The 14181-nt window shown below is 43.8% G+C and overlaps 1 protein-coding gene across 3 annotated transcripts in view; it reads left to right on the forward strand.

Moving 5' to 3' along the window:
* The window catches only part of ehbp1l1a (EH domain binding protein 1-like 1a), a 59232-nt gene that overhangs the window by 8946 nt on the left and 36105 nt on the right, over positions 1-14181 (forward strand). For 2 of the 3 annotated variants that reach the window (XM_083640282.1, XM_083640283.1), the window contains exons 4-6: positions 740-793; positions 926-1104; positions 1737-1864. In XM_083640282.1, coding sequence (XP_083496408.1) covers positions 740-793; positions 926-1104; positions 1737-1864 — 361 coding nt within the window. The remainder of the gene's footprint in view (positions 1-739; positions 794-925; positions 1105-1736; positions 1865-14181) is intronic. The other variant, XM_083640284.1, reaches the window with a different exon arrangement.

The raw sequence follows: 14181 nt of genomic DNA on the forward strand, positions 1-14181 counted from the left end.
ACAAACATTGTACAATGGTAGGTAGTGAGAACAGCCCATGAAAAGTCACAATGAAACGCTACTATGTGCAGTACTGAGTGCACTTTCACTCTCAAACGACCGCACATCAGCACATGAAGGAATCACCAAACTTGTTTTTACTGAATAGCCGTTTCAGTTCTCAGCCCTGATAGCCTACTCTGTGCTGCTTTTAATCTCTCTCAATCATGCTCTCATTTCAACACAACACATTTACTTGGTGAAATGACTAAAAACGAACAGTTGCAAATCAAAGTTTAGCCTACCACATGGATCAAGAAATGTGGTGAAAACACAGCTCAGTGTTCAGGGCTCAGTGGCCATGTTTGGAGAGAAGCCGTGCGGAGGTCGCGCTGTGAGAAAAATCTTCAGGTATGCGGTGGGCGGCCTACGGAGGTTGCGCCCAACACATTGACGTCATTTGACGCTTGCGGCCCTCGCTCCTCCCCCGCGCCCTTCACGGCACAGCGAGTATAAAGCAAGCTAATATAGCCAAACTTTGGTTCCGCTTGTGTGTTTCCAATAGGACACAGATCACTTACATTAATTATTTTTCTTTTTGTTATATATTTTTTGCAATTATCCGAGGACTCATTCATTATATAATGAGAGAATATTGGAATATACTTGAAAGTACTTACTTACAATGTCCATCCATAGTATGAATTCATTTGTATTGTGGCAAGGCTCAGTCATCCTGCAATTATCTGTGTGTCAACAGGAACCTACAGCAGAGGAGTTTGAAGACAAGGATTGGACTTTTGTCATTGAAAATGTGAGTTTAAAGTGTCTGTCTTATCCTTTATGTTTTCATTGCATCTACTTAGGGTACTCATTCCCAGGTGCAAATTCAAGTGAGCTTTGAAAGGCTTGAGGCCTGAGGTAACATCTGCTGTGCACTTGTCAGGAGACAAAGGGACAGAGGAAGGTGTTGGCATCAGTGGACGTCAATATGAAGAAGTATGCCAGCGCCACCACGGCCCAGTATGACCTCACGCTCAAGCTCAAACCCCTGTCTGTGAAGGTGGTGGAAGCCACGCTCAAACTCACCCTGTCCTGTGTCTTCCTCAAAGAGGGCAAGGCCACGTAAGTCTGCATCCCACCAACAACATATTGATAACAACTAGTGCAGTGCAGTGGACTTTTATTGTGAAGGCCTTTTTGAAGTCGGTGTTGTTGGACCTTTATTGTGAAGGGCTGTGTGTGCACTACACTAGTTGTTATCAATAACAACTAGTTGTACATACAGTAACAACTAGTTGCACTAGTTGTTACAGTATGTGATCTATGAGAAGTAACATTGGGCTTCGCCACAAGAGCCATGTTTTCATAGCCAGCAGATAAAAGCACTTTCTCCGATCAGATAACTGCCAATTGGTGAGTGGAAATTTCCATCCCATAACGTGGGAAAAAAATAGGCCACACGATTTAATTTAATTTATTTAAATTTTATTTAATAGCTAATATTGCATTTATTTCAAATCACATCTGTCATCTCACGTGGTAATAATGCGATAATCGTGGCAGCCCTGTCGACAATGAAAATCATTCAATAATTTGTTAGTTGCAGCCCATGGAAGCCATTGCAACAGTTATCAATTTGACAGTAAATATGTCTTCAATCGACATCATCATTATGCTACATCGGCCATTTTCACCATCGTTTCCTTTCTTGCGTCTTCTGCTTTTGAGAGGATTTCTCTTCCTGCCACACACAGGGACGAGGACATGCAGAGTTTGGCCAGTCTGATGAGTTTGAAGCAGAGTGACATCGGGAACCTGGACGATTTCAACGACAGCGACGAGGAGGCGGGCGACGACCGGAGGGCCAGCTTCACTAAGACTGGTAAGACTGGTACAAGCTACTGTTGTTACTGGTAAGACTGGGAACACAGGAGAGAGTTATCAAGCTGATTAATACCATAGGAAATCCCCATTGTCTGGTCAAGACAAATAGTCGGCAAACATTATCTGATATTGTGAGCGGTGAACAGATTCAATAACAGACTGATCTGAGCTGCCATGTTTGACATTTACAACTAGTGTTGTTACAAAGTAACGTAGTAAGGCATTACGGTTCCTAAATCCAGTAATCACATTACAGTTACTAATCAAACACTTAAGTCGCTACTTGCGTTACATAAGTGAATCTGCAGGATTATAGAGAAAACATCACACGTGCTTTCGTTCCCTCGATTGCGCAACACAACAGCTGACTGAGAGTGAGATGTCTTTTGGGCCATTTCCACCGCAGGTATTGGCGCGGCTCCGACCGACTCGACTCGCTTCTTTGTAGCTTTCCGCCGGTCAAAAACCGGGACAACCTGGGTTGAGTCGTACTATTTCTAGTTACCACCTCCAGGGGGTCCAGGGCTGTGGACCCGGTACCATACGGTGACGTGAAAACACTGCAGACGACTGATTGGTCAGGCAGAATTGTGTTTACTGTGTCTCTGTGTTTTCCTGGGTATCGGTGTCGAAGTTAGAAAATGTAAGCTATTTCTACGGTGAAGGCTGTGATATTTTCTGGATACTATGAAGGCTGGCAATGGAAGTTGTTGTGTTGTGTTGATGGCGGAGTGACTGACGCTGTATGCTGGACCCAGGGAGAAGAATACATCTTGGCGTCTCGAGTCGTCCAAAGTTGGACTCGTCTCAGTCTTTCAGAAACAAAGATCTTGTGTATGTCGTCCTTATAAGGATAGATTTCAACCAGGAGACACTACTATTTAGTGAACAAGGATTTATTAACATGAGGAATGATTTATTTACATGTGAACAATCATTGTGAATAAACAATGCTTATGAAAGTCTAATAATTATGAAATGTTCAAAGTCTTTGGCGATTAGACTCCATCACGACGTTGAGACATCATGCTGATGTCATCATGATTATTAATCACGATGACGCCGGCATGATCACTACATGATCACTATTAATATACCCCCTTCATAATTTATGAAGGGGGTAGTGAAGCCGTGAGTAGAATAGGATATCCTCCCCGTGGAGTCTAGACCTGGTGGTGGTGAGGAACTCTAAGAACTAAGAAGGGCTTCCGGAGATCTCAGACCTGGAGGAGAACGGGGTGGAGGAGGGTTGCAGCAATCGCACTGAAATGACAGCAGCCAGAGTATGAGAAGAGAGCAGCTTTTAAAGTTTCCCGCTAAGGCTGAGGAATAAGGAGAGAGGGGAAGGAGTGAGCGCAAAACAATTAAAGGTGTCTCTGTCTGAACTTTCGCTATTGGCTCCATTTGTGCTGATATGTGGGCATATGTAGCGTACGGTTTAATGTTGTTAACTGACAATGCATCTCAGGCGATGTTTAGGAGTAACGCAAAATGAATGTAACGAGTGTAATGAATTACTTGCTCCCAGGACTAATAGGCATTACTTTTTTTAAAGTAATGTGTAATGTGTGATATATCACTTCTTTGAGTAATGACCACAACACTGTTTACAACCCAAGGGCTGCACAATTAATCAAATGGTAATCGCGACCACAATGTTGGCTTTCCCACAATCATGAAAACAAATAAATCGAGATAAAATGTGCCGCGTTCCGTTTAGCAATGTTGCTCTGGTTTTGTCTCGTGTTGTAAATCCAGCGCACCCCTTTCCATCACAGTGGTGCACTCCGCCCCTCCTCCAAAGCCCAAACACACTGTGGTGCGTGTAGCTTCAGCGTGTAGCTTCAGCGTCTAGCGTCAGCTTACTTTATTTTGAAACCTTCTTCTATAAAAGATGACCGTTCAAAGAAATCCAGTGTTTTTTTTTACTTCAATAAATGTATGATGTTCCCAAAGTCAAAGAGTAATCGTGATCAATATTGATCAAAATAACCGTAATTATCATTTTGACCATAATCGTGCAGCCCTACCAACATCTGCAGGATCCAATTAGCCAATGAGAACCCAGTTTCCAGTGAAGTGAGGTGAAGTGAGTTGTTTCTTTGTGTTGCAGTGCATGCTAATGCTCAGGAAATTGCACAAGTTCCTGTGAAATGAGACGTGGTAACAAATGATGTCAGTGGCGTAACAGCCAGCAGGATCATGTCAGTTATATGGTTAAAGGAACACTCCACCCATTTTCAACCAGCTTTGTATCATTAGAACATCAGTAGTATATCAGAAAACTGTAAATTGTTTTGAAGTCTGTCATTTAATTTGACAGTTATTGAGTGTTAAAGTGTGGACCAGTGACATCACTGGTCCACACTAACTCAAATTAACTCTCAATAACTGTCAAACTAGATGATGGTTTTGAAGTCATTCATCTAGTTTGACAGTTATTGAGAGTTGATTTGAGTTAATGAGTTATTAATTTGAGTTAGTGTGGACCAGTGATGTCACTGGTCCACACTTTAACACTCAATAACTGTCAAATTAAATGACAGACTTCAAAACAGTTTACAGTTTTCTGATATACTACTGATGTTCAAATGATACAAAGCTGGTTGAAAATGGGCAGAGTGTTCCTTTAAATGTGTAACGTCAGTGACGTATCAGTCAGCAGGATCATGTCAGTTACAGTATGGTTAAATGTGTAATGTCAGTGACTGGTTAAATGTGTCACACCTCACTGATTTACGACTGCAAGACAAACAAATCTGTGAAATACGTTGTTTTGTGTGCTGCTGCTGCTGCAATACATTTTGAAAATGAGTCAGGATTTTGAAGTCTTTTAGTATTTCCCCAGCCTAAAGATCTCAATATTTATTTCACTACATCACATCTCACACATACAGCTTCAATAATTAAGCATGCAAGAAGACTTGACCACAAACATTGTAACAAGAATACCTTATAAATATGCTATGAGGTTACAACGTGTACATGAGTACGTGTTATTTGAAGTGTGACACTATTTTTAGTGTGTTATTCTTGGGTAAATGGTTGCGCAACACCGCCACGTGGCTCGTCCCCTCCCCTCTCCTATCTCAGCCCACTCTTAGCTATGGGGAGCCGGGCAAGGATGTCACCTTTCACCTAAGGCTGGGCAATAATCCATATTATATCGAATTGATATTGTGATATGAGAGTAGATATCATCTTAGACCCTGGCTCATCCTCCTCCATGGTCAGGTCAGGAGTGATGGGCTGCTGCAGTGAAGTGCCTGAGGACCAACTTCTTACAACCGCCACTGGTCAGTAGGGCTGTGGCGATTCACTTATCTCCCGATTCGATACTATCACGATTCTTGGGTGCCGATTCGATTTATATTGCGATTCTTAAGTATTGCGATTCTACGATTATTGCGATTCGATATTACGATTTATTGCGATTTTTGTTTATTTTTTTCTTTTCTTTTTCAGTTTGTTTGCTTTTTTACACTAGATTAGAACATGGGAAAAGTTGAATCATACACTAGAGACTGTATATTATATATCATGAGTAGGGCTGGGCGATATAGTTAAAAACAGGGGCGGACTGGGATCATAATTCAGGCCGGGCATTAGATACCAAGCAGGCCAGGCCGATATGGGCCAACGCGCGTGAAATTTGGGCCGTTTGAAGCCAGATTTGGGCCGTTTGAAGTCCAATTTTACAATGAGATGCACCCACTTTAACCCTGAAGTGTAATTATTACTTCAGACTAACTAATAAAGTAATAAAACCACTAGTAAACCAGTAGGCGGCGCCTGGCCTGCTGTTCAGTGAGTGGCCTGACTGCAAGCACCCAAAAAAAAAAAAAAAAAAAAATTTTTTTTTTTTTTTTTTTGATTTGCGATTATCGATTCTGGAATAAAAGATCGATCCAAAAAATCGTGACATTAAAAATCGCGATACTTAGGTGAATCGATTTTTTCCCCCACCCCTACTGGTCAGACTGGTCAGACGGGTCAAGTGTGTGTATACTGTTGCAGTCTGTAAAAATGAAGTGAATTCAGTAAGAAAAAGCACAGCCTGCTAGAGTGAGACACTCAAGGCTGGCTCCATAGGGTCCCATTATAAAGTTGTCCCCAGTAAGCCGTTTGTTTACCAACGCTGATCCCTCGTATAGGAACAAGAGAGGAAACCCTGTCTTTGCATTTTATTTTGATCACAGTTCAATAAAAGTTCTCAACATCTCACATGTGGCTTAGAAAATAGAGATATATTGTCGTGTATCGCCATTCAGCCGTAAAAATACAGAGATATGATTTTTGGTCCATGTCTCCCAGCCCTACTTTCACCTTCCTATTTCTCTATGAACTGTGTTTTTAGTTCTGTTTTTTCAAAACTGCTGCTTCCTCTTTTCTTTATTTTTTTTTGCAATTTTATCTCCAGTTTCCTTTCTCACTTCACCTTCCGCTCTTTTCTCTCAAAGCTACTGTCCTTTCTACCACAAGGATACATGATTTGGCTTGGAGGCCTGTCGCCGAATCAGGCCCCACAGGTAATTTCCTGTCTCCTGATTTGCTCTCCCCTCTTCCTGAATGGTCCTAATTGGCTCATACCCCCAAGTCCCTCCCCATTGCATAGCATTTCATTTTCAGCATTCATGACATTTATTTGAAATCATGTCATTCATGTGCTATTACCTCAATGTTGGCCATAGAAACTCGACATGCCCACACACTATCGTGGTTACCAATGATCGTTTTTCATTATGTTGCACAGTATCAGATTCTCCCCTCAGAACTAAATTGAGGAAACAAGAAGCAGTTGTATTAATCACAGTTTGAAATGAGGGAATACGATATTTATGCAATATCAAAATTCACAGTGAAAATTATCCATCTCCAAAATGGCTACTTTTCAGGCCCTTTACAGCCTGGTTTTTAGCTTGAGCTAACACCAAGGATTGTGTATAATGTTTTCTCAACCCATGTAATTGAATTGACGTTAAAGCTGCACTAAGAATACATTTCGGCCCACACATTAAATCATTTGTGGTAGTGAAGATTGCTTTGAAGTATCTGAGCACCATCACTGCCCATCCCAACCTATATGTGTACTCATTTCCCCTCGCCTGCTCTCCTCACTCCTGCTTTCTCTGCCTGTGTCCTCTCCAACATTACTGCAAAAAGCCAATTCCACATTTTAAAGATGCCCTTCTCTTCTCTGTGCGTGCAGTAGAAAAGTAGCGATGCGCCCCCTCCTGCTAGTTAGCTTAGCACAATGACTGGTAGTCCTTGATACTGACTAAATTACAATGTCTCATAATTTTACGTGATTATTTCATAACATGGTGAATGCACGAGTCACATGTACATAAGAGTAGAGTACATAAGAGCGTTTGGCGCTGTTTGAATGTGTATTTGGTGACTTAACAGGGCTACCAGTCATTATGCTAAGCTAACTAGCAGGAGGGGCGCATCGCTACCTTTCTACTGCACGCACAGAGAAGTTCTTACTATCCGGAATCTGGCAAATAGGCAAATCTCCCAAAATGTTGATGTGTTCCTTTAACTTTCATTTTGTCTGTGATTTGTCTGTGATCTGTTTGTATGTGATTTTGGAGAAAAATTGAGTCAACACAGTTCTCATTTTCCCAGGTCGCTTTGCGCTGGTGCGCCAGACCATCCGCCAACCCAAAAGCGTCAGTATTTGATGGCCTGGCTAAATGAGAACCGTGTTGACTCAATCTTTCTCCAAAATCACATATTAATTCCCATTTCCTTTCTGTCACTTTCACTTTGCTATCATTCTCACTAACCATTCATTGTTTTTCTCTACTTTTGCACTCCTTCCCTGTCACCTCCCATCTCGTTCCTGCCCCCATCTCTGGTCTGTCACCCAGTAACCACAGAGATGGACTGGAGTAGCTGTGCCTCCACCATCTCCGTCCCATCTCGCCCTCCTCTCCCCGAGCCCCCAGACCCCTCTGCCCCGCCCTCTTTCTCCCGACCTCGAGCCCGGGCCCCCGGCCCCACCCAGCAGGCTCGACCCTCCCCCTATGCCTACTCAGTTCCAGCCTTTACGCGGGCCCACCCGCCCGCGCTGCCCAAAATTTTCCAGCCTGCTGCCGGATCAGGTACTGTTGATGATGTTGTCTCTCTTGTCTCTATGGACTTTGACCATTTTATGAGACATTTGTTGTGGATTTGTCCACTCTTAGTAAAAACCACTCTGGTTGCCTGGAATGTTGGATGCATCCAGTTATGATCATAAGCGGCCTGTTGCACCAGTTAAATGCAAGTTCAAACAATGGCTAGTTTGAACATGAACAAATTCTCATTCTGAGTTTACACATGACTAAAACTTTGACAGGTACACCAACCAAAATAGTTCCAATGTAGACATAAGCTACCACAAGACGTACTTCCACCCCAAGGTGTAAAGTCTTTTGTAAAAAAGCCTATAATAGTGTAAAATGTCTCTAACTGTTCTTATGAACCCAGGTGAAATTCAAATGCAGACTCTTGGCAAAGGTGGCGGTTGAAAGAACGGAAGGGATTTATTGACAAAATAGTATGAGTGGGTGTGGGTGTGGGCTGTCAGGCAGGCAGGAAGCCAGGAATCCTGGACAAACAAGATTAGTACTTGAATCCAAAAAACACAGAAGATGAAAATCACGAGGAAAGAGTTTGCTAGAGACACAATACCACGGGAGCTGGCACGGCTTGAATGGAGACCAGAGTCCATGTAGCTTGCAAGTGATCAGATATGGGAATCAGGTTGGTTGATTGAGTATTGTGAACAGCCGTGCCAGAGACTGGCAGAAAGGAAACAAACCACAGGAACAAATAACAAGAAAACACTGTAAAATAAAGCATAACAAACATGATCGTCACAAATTGTGCTCGATAACATACGTGTGTTTGTTTCTAATTTTGCTAGATGTTTCTCTTCATGTAGGCTAGCTAATATTAGCTACTGTCAGCTACTGTTACTTGGGGCAGAAGAAATAGATTTTGGTTCACTCATTGACTACAGAAGGTGAAAACATCACAATGTTTTGGTTCATGGTCCCTTAGTGGTCTCTACTAATTAAGATGTACCCTCAGTGTCCATGCAGCTAAACATTTAATCTTTGCTTTACACCTTCATTTACTCTATAAGCAAATGCACATTCATATATTAGGTGCAGCAGACTGCAGCTCCTGTAGTTAAGTGGTTCTCAACCCTTTTGAGCCACGACCCTCTATCTATATAGCCAATCAGACTTGCGCGATACTATGACGTAGTCAGCGACACTAGACATTTCACCAGGTAGCAGACACTGCTCGCCGACACTTGAAAGTGTCGACTCAAGTCCTCATTTCTGTCGGCGACCGTTTCAAAAGTGTCGGCAGACAAAGCATAAATTGAGCTTTAGACTGATATTTCCGATGCTTGTTGGAGGCCAGGGAATCTGTCGGAACCGCCGGTCCGCGGTACCTTACCTTTTTCAGTTGACAGTGTGTAACATTACTTTTAGGTGATCTGCATCTTGAGCTGACAAGACTGTTTTGAGAAGCCACCGCTCCATATTCAGCCACTTTATTGCAGTAGTTAGCTTGGCCAAGCACCTGTCACTGTGCCACGGTCTGCGATGGAGGAGACGACGCCCCCAAAATAATCCACTTCCCCCAGGTTGAGAACCTCTGTGTTGATCATGTGTTCCTGTAATGAAGTGAGTTGAGCAGGGCAATATCACTGTTAGAGTTAGAGGTTTGATTCCCACTGGGGTCACTTGTGTTGAATAATATGGATACACTCGGAGTACTGTAAGGCTCCCGGTTACTTCATGTCTTTGTCCATTTTGACTCTGATGAAGACACAGTAGTGTTGAAACATTGGTCACCTGTTTGCACCAATAAAAGCTGCAAATCTGATCAGTGTGCTCCAGAACCTTCTTTGTTTCCTGGAAGTTTGCTCTCCTCAAACTGAGAAGCACCTGATTCAGCTGCATTTTGCTGGAAGATGCGTGGAGAACATTTTTTTTAGTACTGTAAGGTGTGTCCACCAAAAGGTCGATGTGATGTGATGTGATGTGATGTGATGTGATGTGATGTGATGTGATGACCTTGCTTAGAGTCAGTATAATTATTTGGAAGTGATCAGTCCAGTCAGTCCATAGACTGTTATGGTTCTGGCTCTTTCCTCCAAAGAGGTCAATGTGATTACAAAGAGGAGACAGACATCTGTTGTCTTGGAGTTAAGGGAAGACAAATCCGTGATGTAGACTTAATGCAATAGTGTCCACATCAGCTTTCATTGGCCTGAGGCGCCCCCTGCTGCTGTGATAGTGCAGCCACAGCAAGGGGCAGAAAAACATTGATTGATTGCTGAGGTACCCTGGCCCAGCACAACCATTTGTGACATGGTCTGGCGAACAAGTAGGCAACCCTGAAATTGCACAAATCAAGATAAAAAGCTCTTAATCAAATCATATTATGCAAGTTTAGATGTCAGAATACAACAAACAAACCGTTTTACGATCACTAAATACAAACCAAACCCAGCTTGTTCACCAACTTTCAGGGTGTTTTTTTCTGAATGTTGCTTGTAGGAGTGTCACTGTCAACTAAGCATATCTTATTTTCTAGATTAGACTATTTTCAGATATCAATGTATGACACATCATTTTGAAAGCTTACAATCTGCACTTTCAATAATCTGTAAAAAAACTGAAAAATGACCTTGGCCTACTTGTTACCCAAAACACCAGGCCCGGTCACATTTTCTCCACCGCTACCTATTCAAGGTTTATTGCCAGATTTCAGGAGATAAACTGGCCCGTTCCCATAGCGTCAGCCCCTCATCACAGTGAATCTGTTTGCCAGTGCAGCCTCTGGCTGTTGTCCACATCCTGTCAGGGCCATCTAAGGAAGTGAAGTCCAGCTGAATGGACTGCTCTGAGGCCCGGTGCCTGGTCCAGCTGAATGGACTGCTCTGAGGCCCGGTGCCTGGTCCAGCTGAATGGACTGCTCTGAGGCCCGGTGCCTGGTCCAGCTGAATGGACTGCTCTGAGGCCCGGTGCCTGGTCCAGCTGAATGGACTGCTCTGAGGCCCGGTGCCTGGGCACAATGTGACTGTGTTTAAAGATCCCCATCTGATGTGTCATGAAAATGTAGAATAGTTTTGGGGGAAAGCTTGTTGTCGCCATATCTAACAATACAGTTTAGGGATGCACCGATTATGAAATTCTGAGTGATACCGACAATATGGCCGACACAGATGTTTTTTGTTTGTTTATTTTGATTTTTTTTTATTTATTCCCCCTTTTGTGACAGGGAAACAAAGAAATCCTCATTATAAAGAAGTAACTTAACTGCTTTAACGTCTTTCAGCCCTTCATCACACTATCTTTGAATGAATACAAATTCAATCATATGAATTTCTTTCACATGATAAATATTCTTTTTGTGACAAATTACTGTTTCAAAAGCCTTTTTAGCCTGCTATACAACTACATACTCACAACACATAAACATCGGCCCATGCCATCGGTGAATGTCAACTAATTTGCTGATAGGCCGATGGCAGTCAACAAAGCGAATATCGGGAGATACCGATGTACGGCCGATATATCGGTGCATCCCTAATACAGGTATGAGTGATTTCCTTTTAGGGTTAGACTGATATGGGTTGACTGGCAAATATCTGACTTTTAAAAGAGAATTTCGTATTTTTAAACCTTAAATTGGTGCAGTATTGACGCGTTATTATGGAATCCCACCGCGGCTCCGGCAAAACCACGACCTGTGCCGGCCTACGCAGCAGTCAAACGCTGGGATTGGCCAGGCGTCTATGCTCACGTGAGTCAATTGGACGAGGATTTCTTTTTCCAGCTGCCGCTTCCGTGACAAGTTGACCTGCAACTGGAACAGCCTGCATCAAAAGCTCTGTGGCGCGCGTGCTGCCAACATGGTTTCAAATGAAAAAGAAAAACGATGTTAACAATGTTTTAACTAATTTTTGCTCCATCAAAACTTCTGAGCATAACGAACACATTTAGACTCAATATTGCACCAATTTCAAAAATGTCTGCTCACATGACTTAGTTATACATAAACAAATATGAAAATAGGGTCCAGGTTGAAAAATACCTTCCAGTCTGCAGTTTGGTAGCAACTTTCTGTGCGTTTGGTCTCATTCCTTTCCCTCTGTCCTGCTCTCCTCTCCCCTTGTCTGTCCTCTCTGTCCCTCTGCTGTCCTGTGCTGTCTCCTCAGTGCCCGTCTCACTCCCTCGAAGGCCCCATAGCTTCCACAGTGACTCCTCCACACTGGAGGGCGATGTGGCCCAGGGTCTCCCCACCTTCAGCCCCCCTAAAGCCCTCTCCACCTCCCCTCTCTCCTGTTCGCCTTCTGCCCCGTCTCTTCATCCTTCCACTTTCCCTGATATCCCACAAACAGGTACTAGACAGTTCAGTTCACTATTCACAATTATTTAGTCTTGTTCATTTAGGTGGATTTTACAAGTTTAGGATTTTAGGAGCTTAGGACCAATCCATGAGCGAGGTTTGACCGTGACATACCTACCTAAATCTAATCCAGTCAGGTATATAGGGTCTGGGAAAAATATGGAATTTAAAAATGGAAAGCGTGTAGGAACCCTGCCTACCCTGTCTTGTTTTTCTTTCTGTCTATCTGTATGTCCATCTTCCTCTCTCAGCCTCTCATACTGCAGCCCGTCCCAAAGCCTGGAGACCCCAGAGCGTCCCCTCCTTCTCCGCTCTCTCCTCCTCCTTCCGTCCCCCCTCCCTGCCACGTCCCCCCTCCCTGCCCCCTCCCCTGCCCCCCCGTCAGCCCAGAGCTCATGAGGCAGGCTCTGCCCTCACCAGGCCCAGCAGCCTGCCCTCTGCACCTGACACAGGTACAGGCTTCAGGGCTGCAATGGAGCTAAAAACCATCCAGGATCACATGACCGCACATTCTTTTTCACTGTCTGGACTTCCTGCCGCCTACAGCCATTTCCTGAAATTACAACCGTAATTAACCATAGGGCCAAATTATTATTTTTTTCTTTCTTTTTCAAATTCCCATTTTTGTCTGAATTCCATTCTTTAATTTAAATTTTAATTGAGCTGTTCGGATCAATTTTTTTTCTTTTTTAATTACTTTGCTCTCAGACATGCCTCTTTGACGTGTTGTGAAAACCAAGTTGTGAGGCAACGCAAAACTTCAGAAACTGATTTATTTCTCTAGGCCTATTTTACAATTATGAAATCATTAGGTTACTACAATAACTTTTGATTTTGATAATTAGGCCTTCAAATTATGGGAAATTCTGTAATATGGATCCATGTTCCATGTTTTACAGTTGATTCCATTTTTATGATCAAATTCCATGATTCCTTCAATTTTTTACGTTTTGCGGAAAGCCCAATAACCAGCCAATCGGGGCAGCCGCTGGCAAAACAGTAGTGTCCTGATGCAACGATATGATACTTTATTGATCCCACGAGTCGGAAACTCACTCGTTACAGCAGCTCACACACATAGAAGATGACGCATTAAAAGAGCTCTAAAATAAATAAACACAAAAATAAATCCGATACACACACTAAAAATACTGAAAGAGTTCACACACACTCTTCATTACTAGGCCTTAATTTCTGCTTCTCCCTCTACCCCTCTCATGTGTCTTTTGCAGCTCCCTGGCAGAGTGAATGGAGGCCTCCTAGGTCTCAGGCCCCTCTGGCCCAGCCAGGCCTCTCTCCTAAGTTTCTGCACCCCTCGGCCTGTGACCCCGGGCAGCCTGCAGCCCTGCGGACAGAGCAGGCCCTAGAGACGCCATGTAATGCTGCTTTGCCTCTGCCCAAACCAAGCATAGCATCGCTAGAACTCTCTGAGCCCCCGTACTGTACTCTGGTGTCTTCCCCGTGTCTTTCCTCTGTCCTCCCTGATCCTTCTCTTGTCCTCACGGCTGGTTTACCAACAACTGGGTCGGCCCCAACTGGCCCTGTTTCGGCCCTAGCTGGCCCTGATTCGGCCCTAACTAGCCCTGATTCGGCCCTAACTAGCCATGGTTCCACCTTAACTATTCCAGGTCTGGCCCTAACTAGCCCTGGTCCGGCCCTAACTAGCCCTGATTCGGCCTTAACTACCCCTGGCCCGGCCCTAACTATCCCTGATTCGGCCCTAACTAGCCCTGGTCTGGCCCTAACTATCCCTGATTCGGCCTTAACTAGCCCTGGTCTGGCCCTAACTAGCCCTGGTCCGGCCCTAACTAGCCCTGATTCGGCCTTAACTACCCCTGGTCCGGCCCTAACTATCCCTGATTCGGCCCTAACTAGCCCTGGTCTGGCCCT

This window comes from Poromitra crassiceps (assembly GCF_964638095.1).
Source record: "Poromitra crassiceps genome assembly, chromosome: 7".
Lineage (NCBI taxonomy): Eukaryota > Metazoa > Chordata > Actinopteri > Beryciformes > Melamphaidae > Poromitra > Poromitra crassiceps.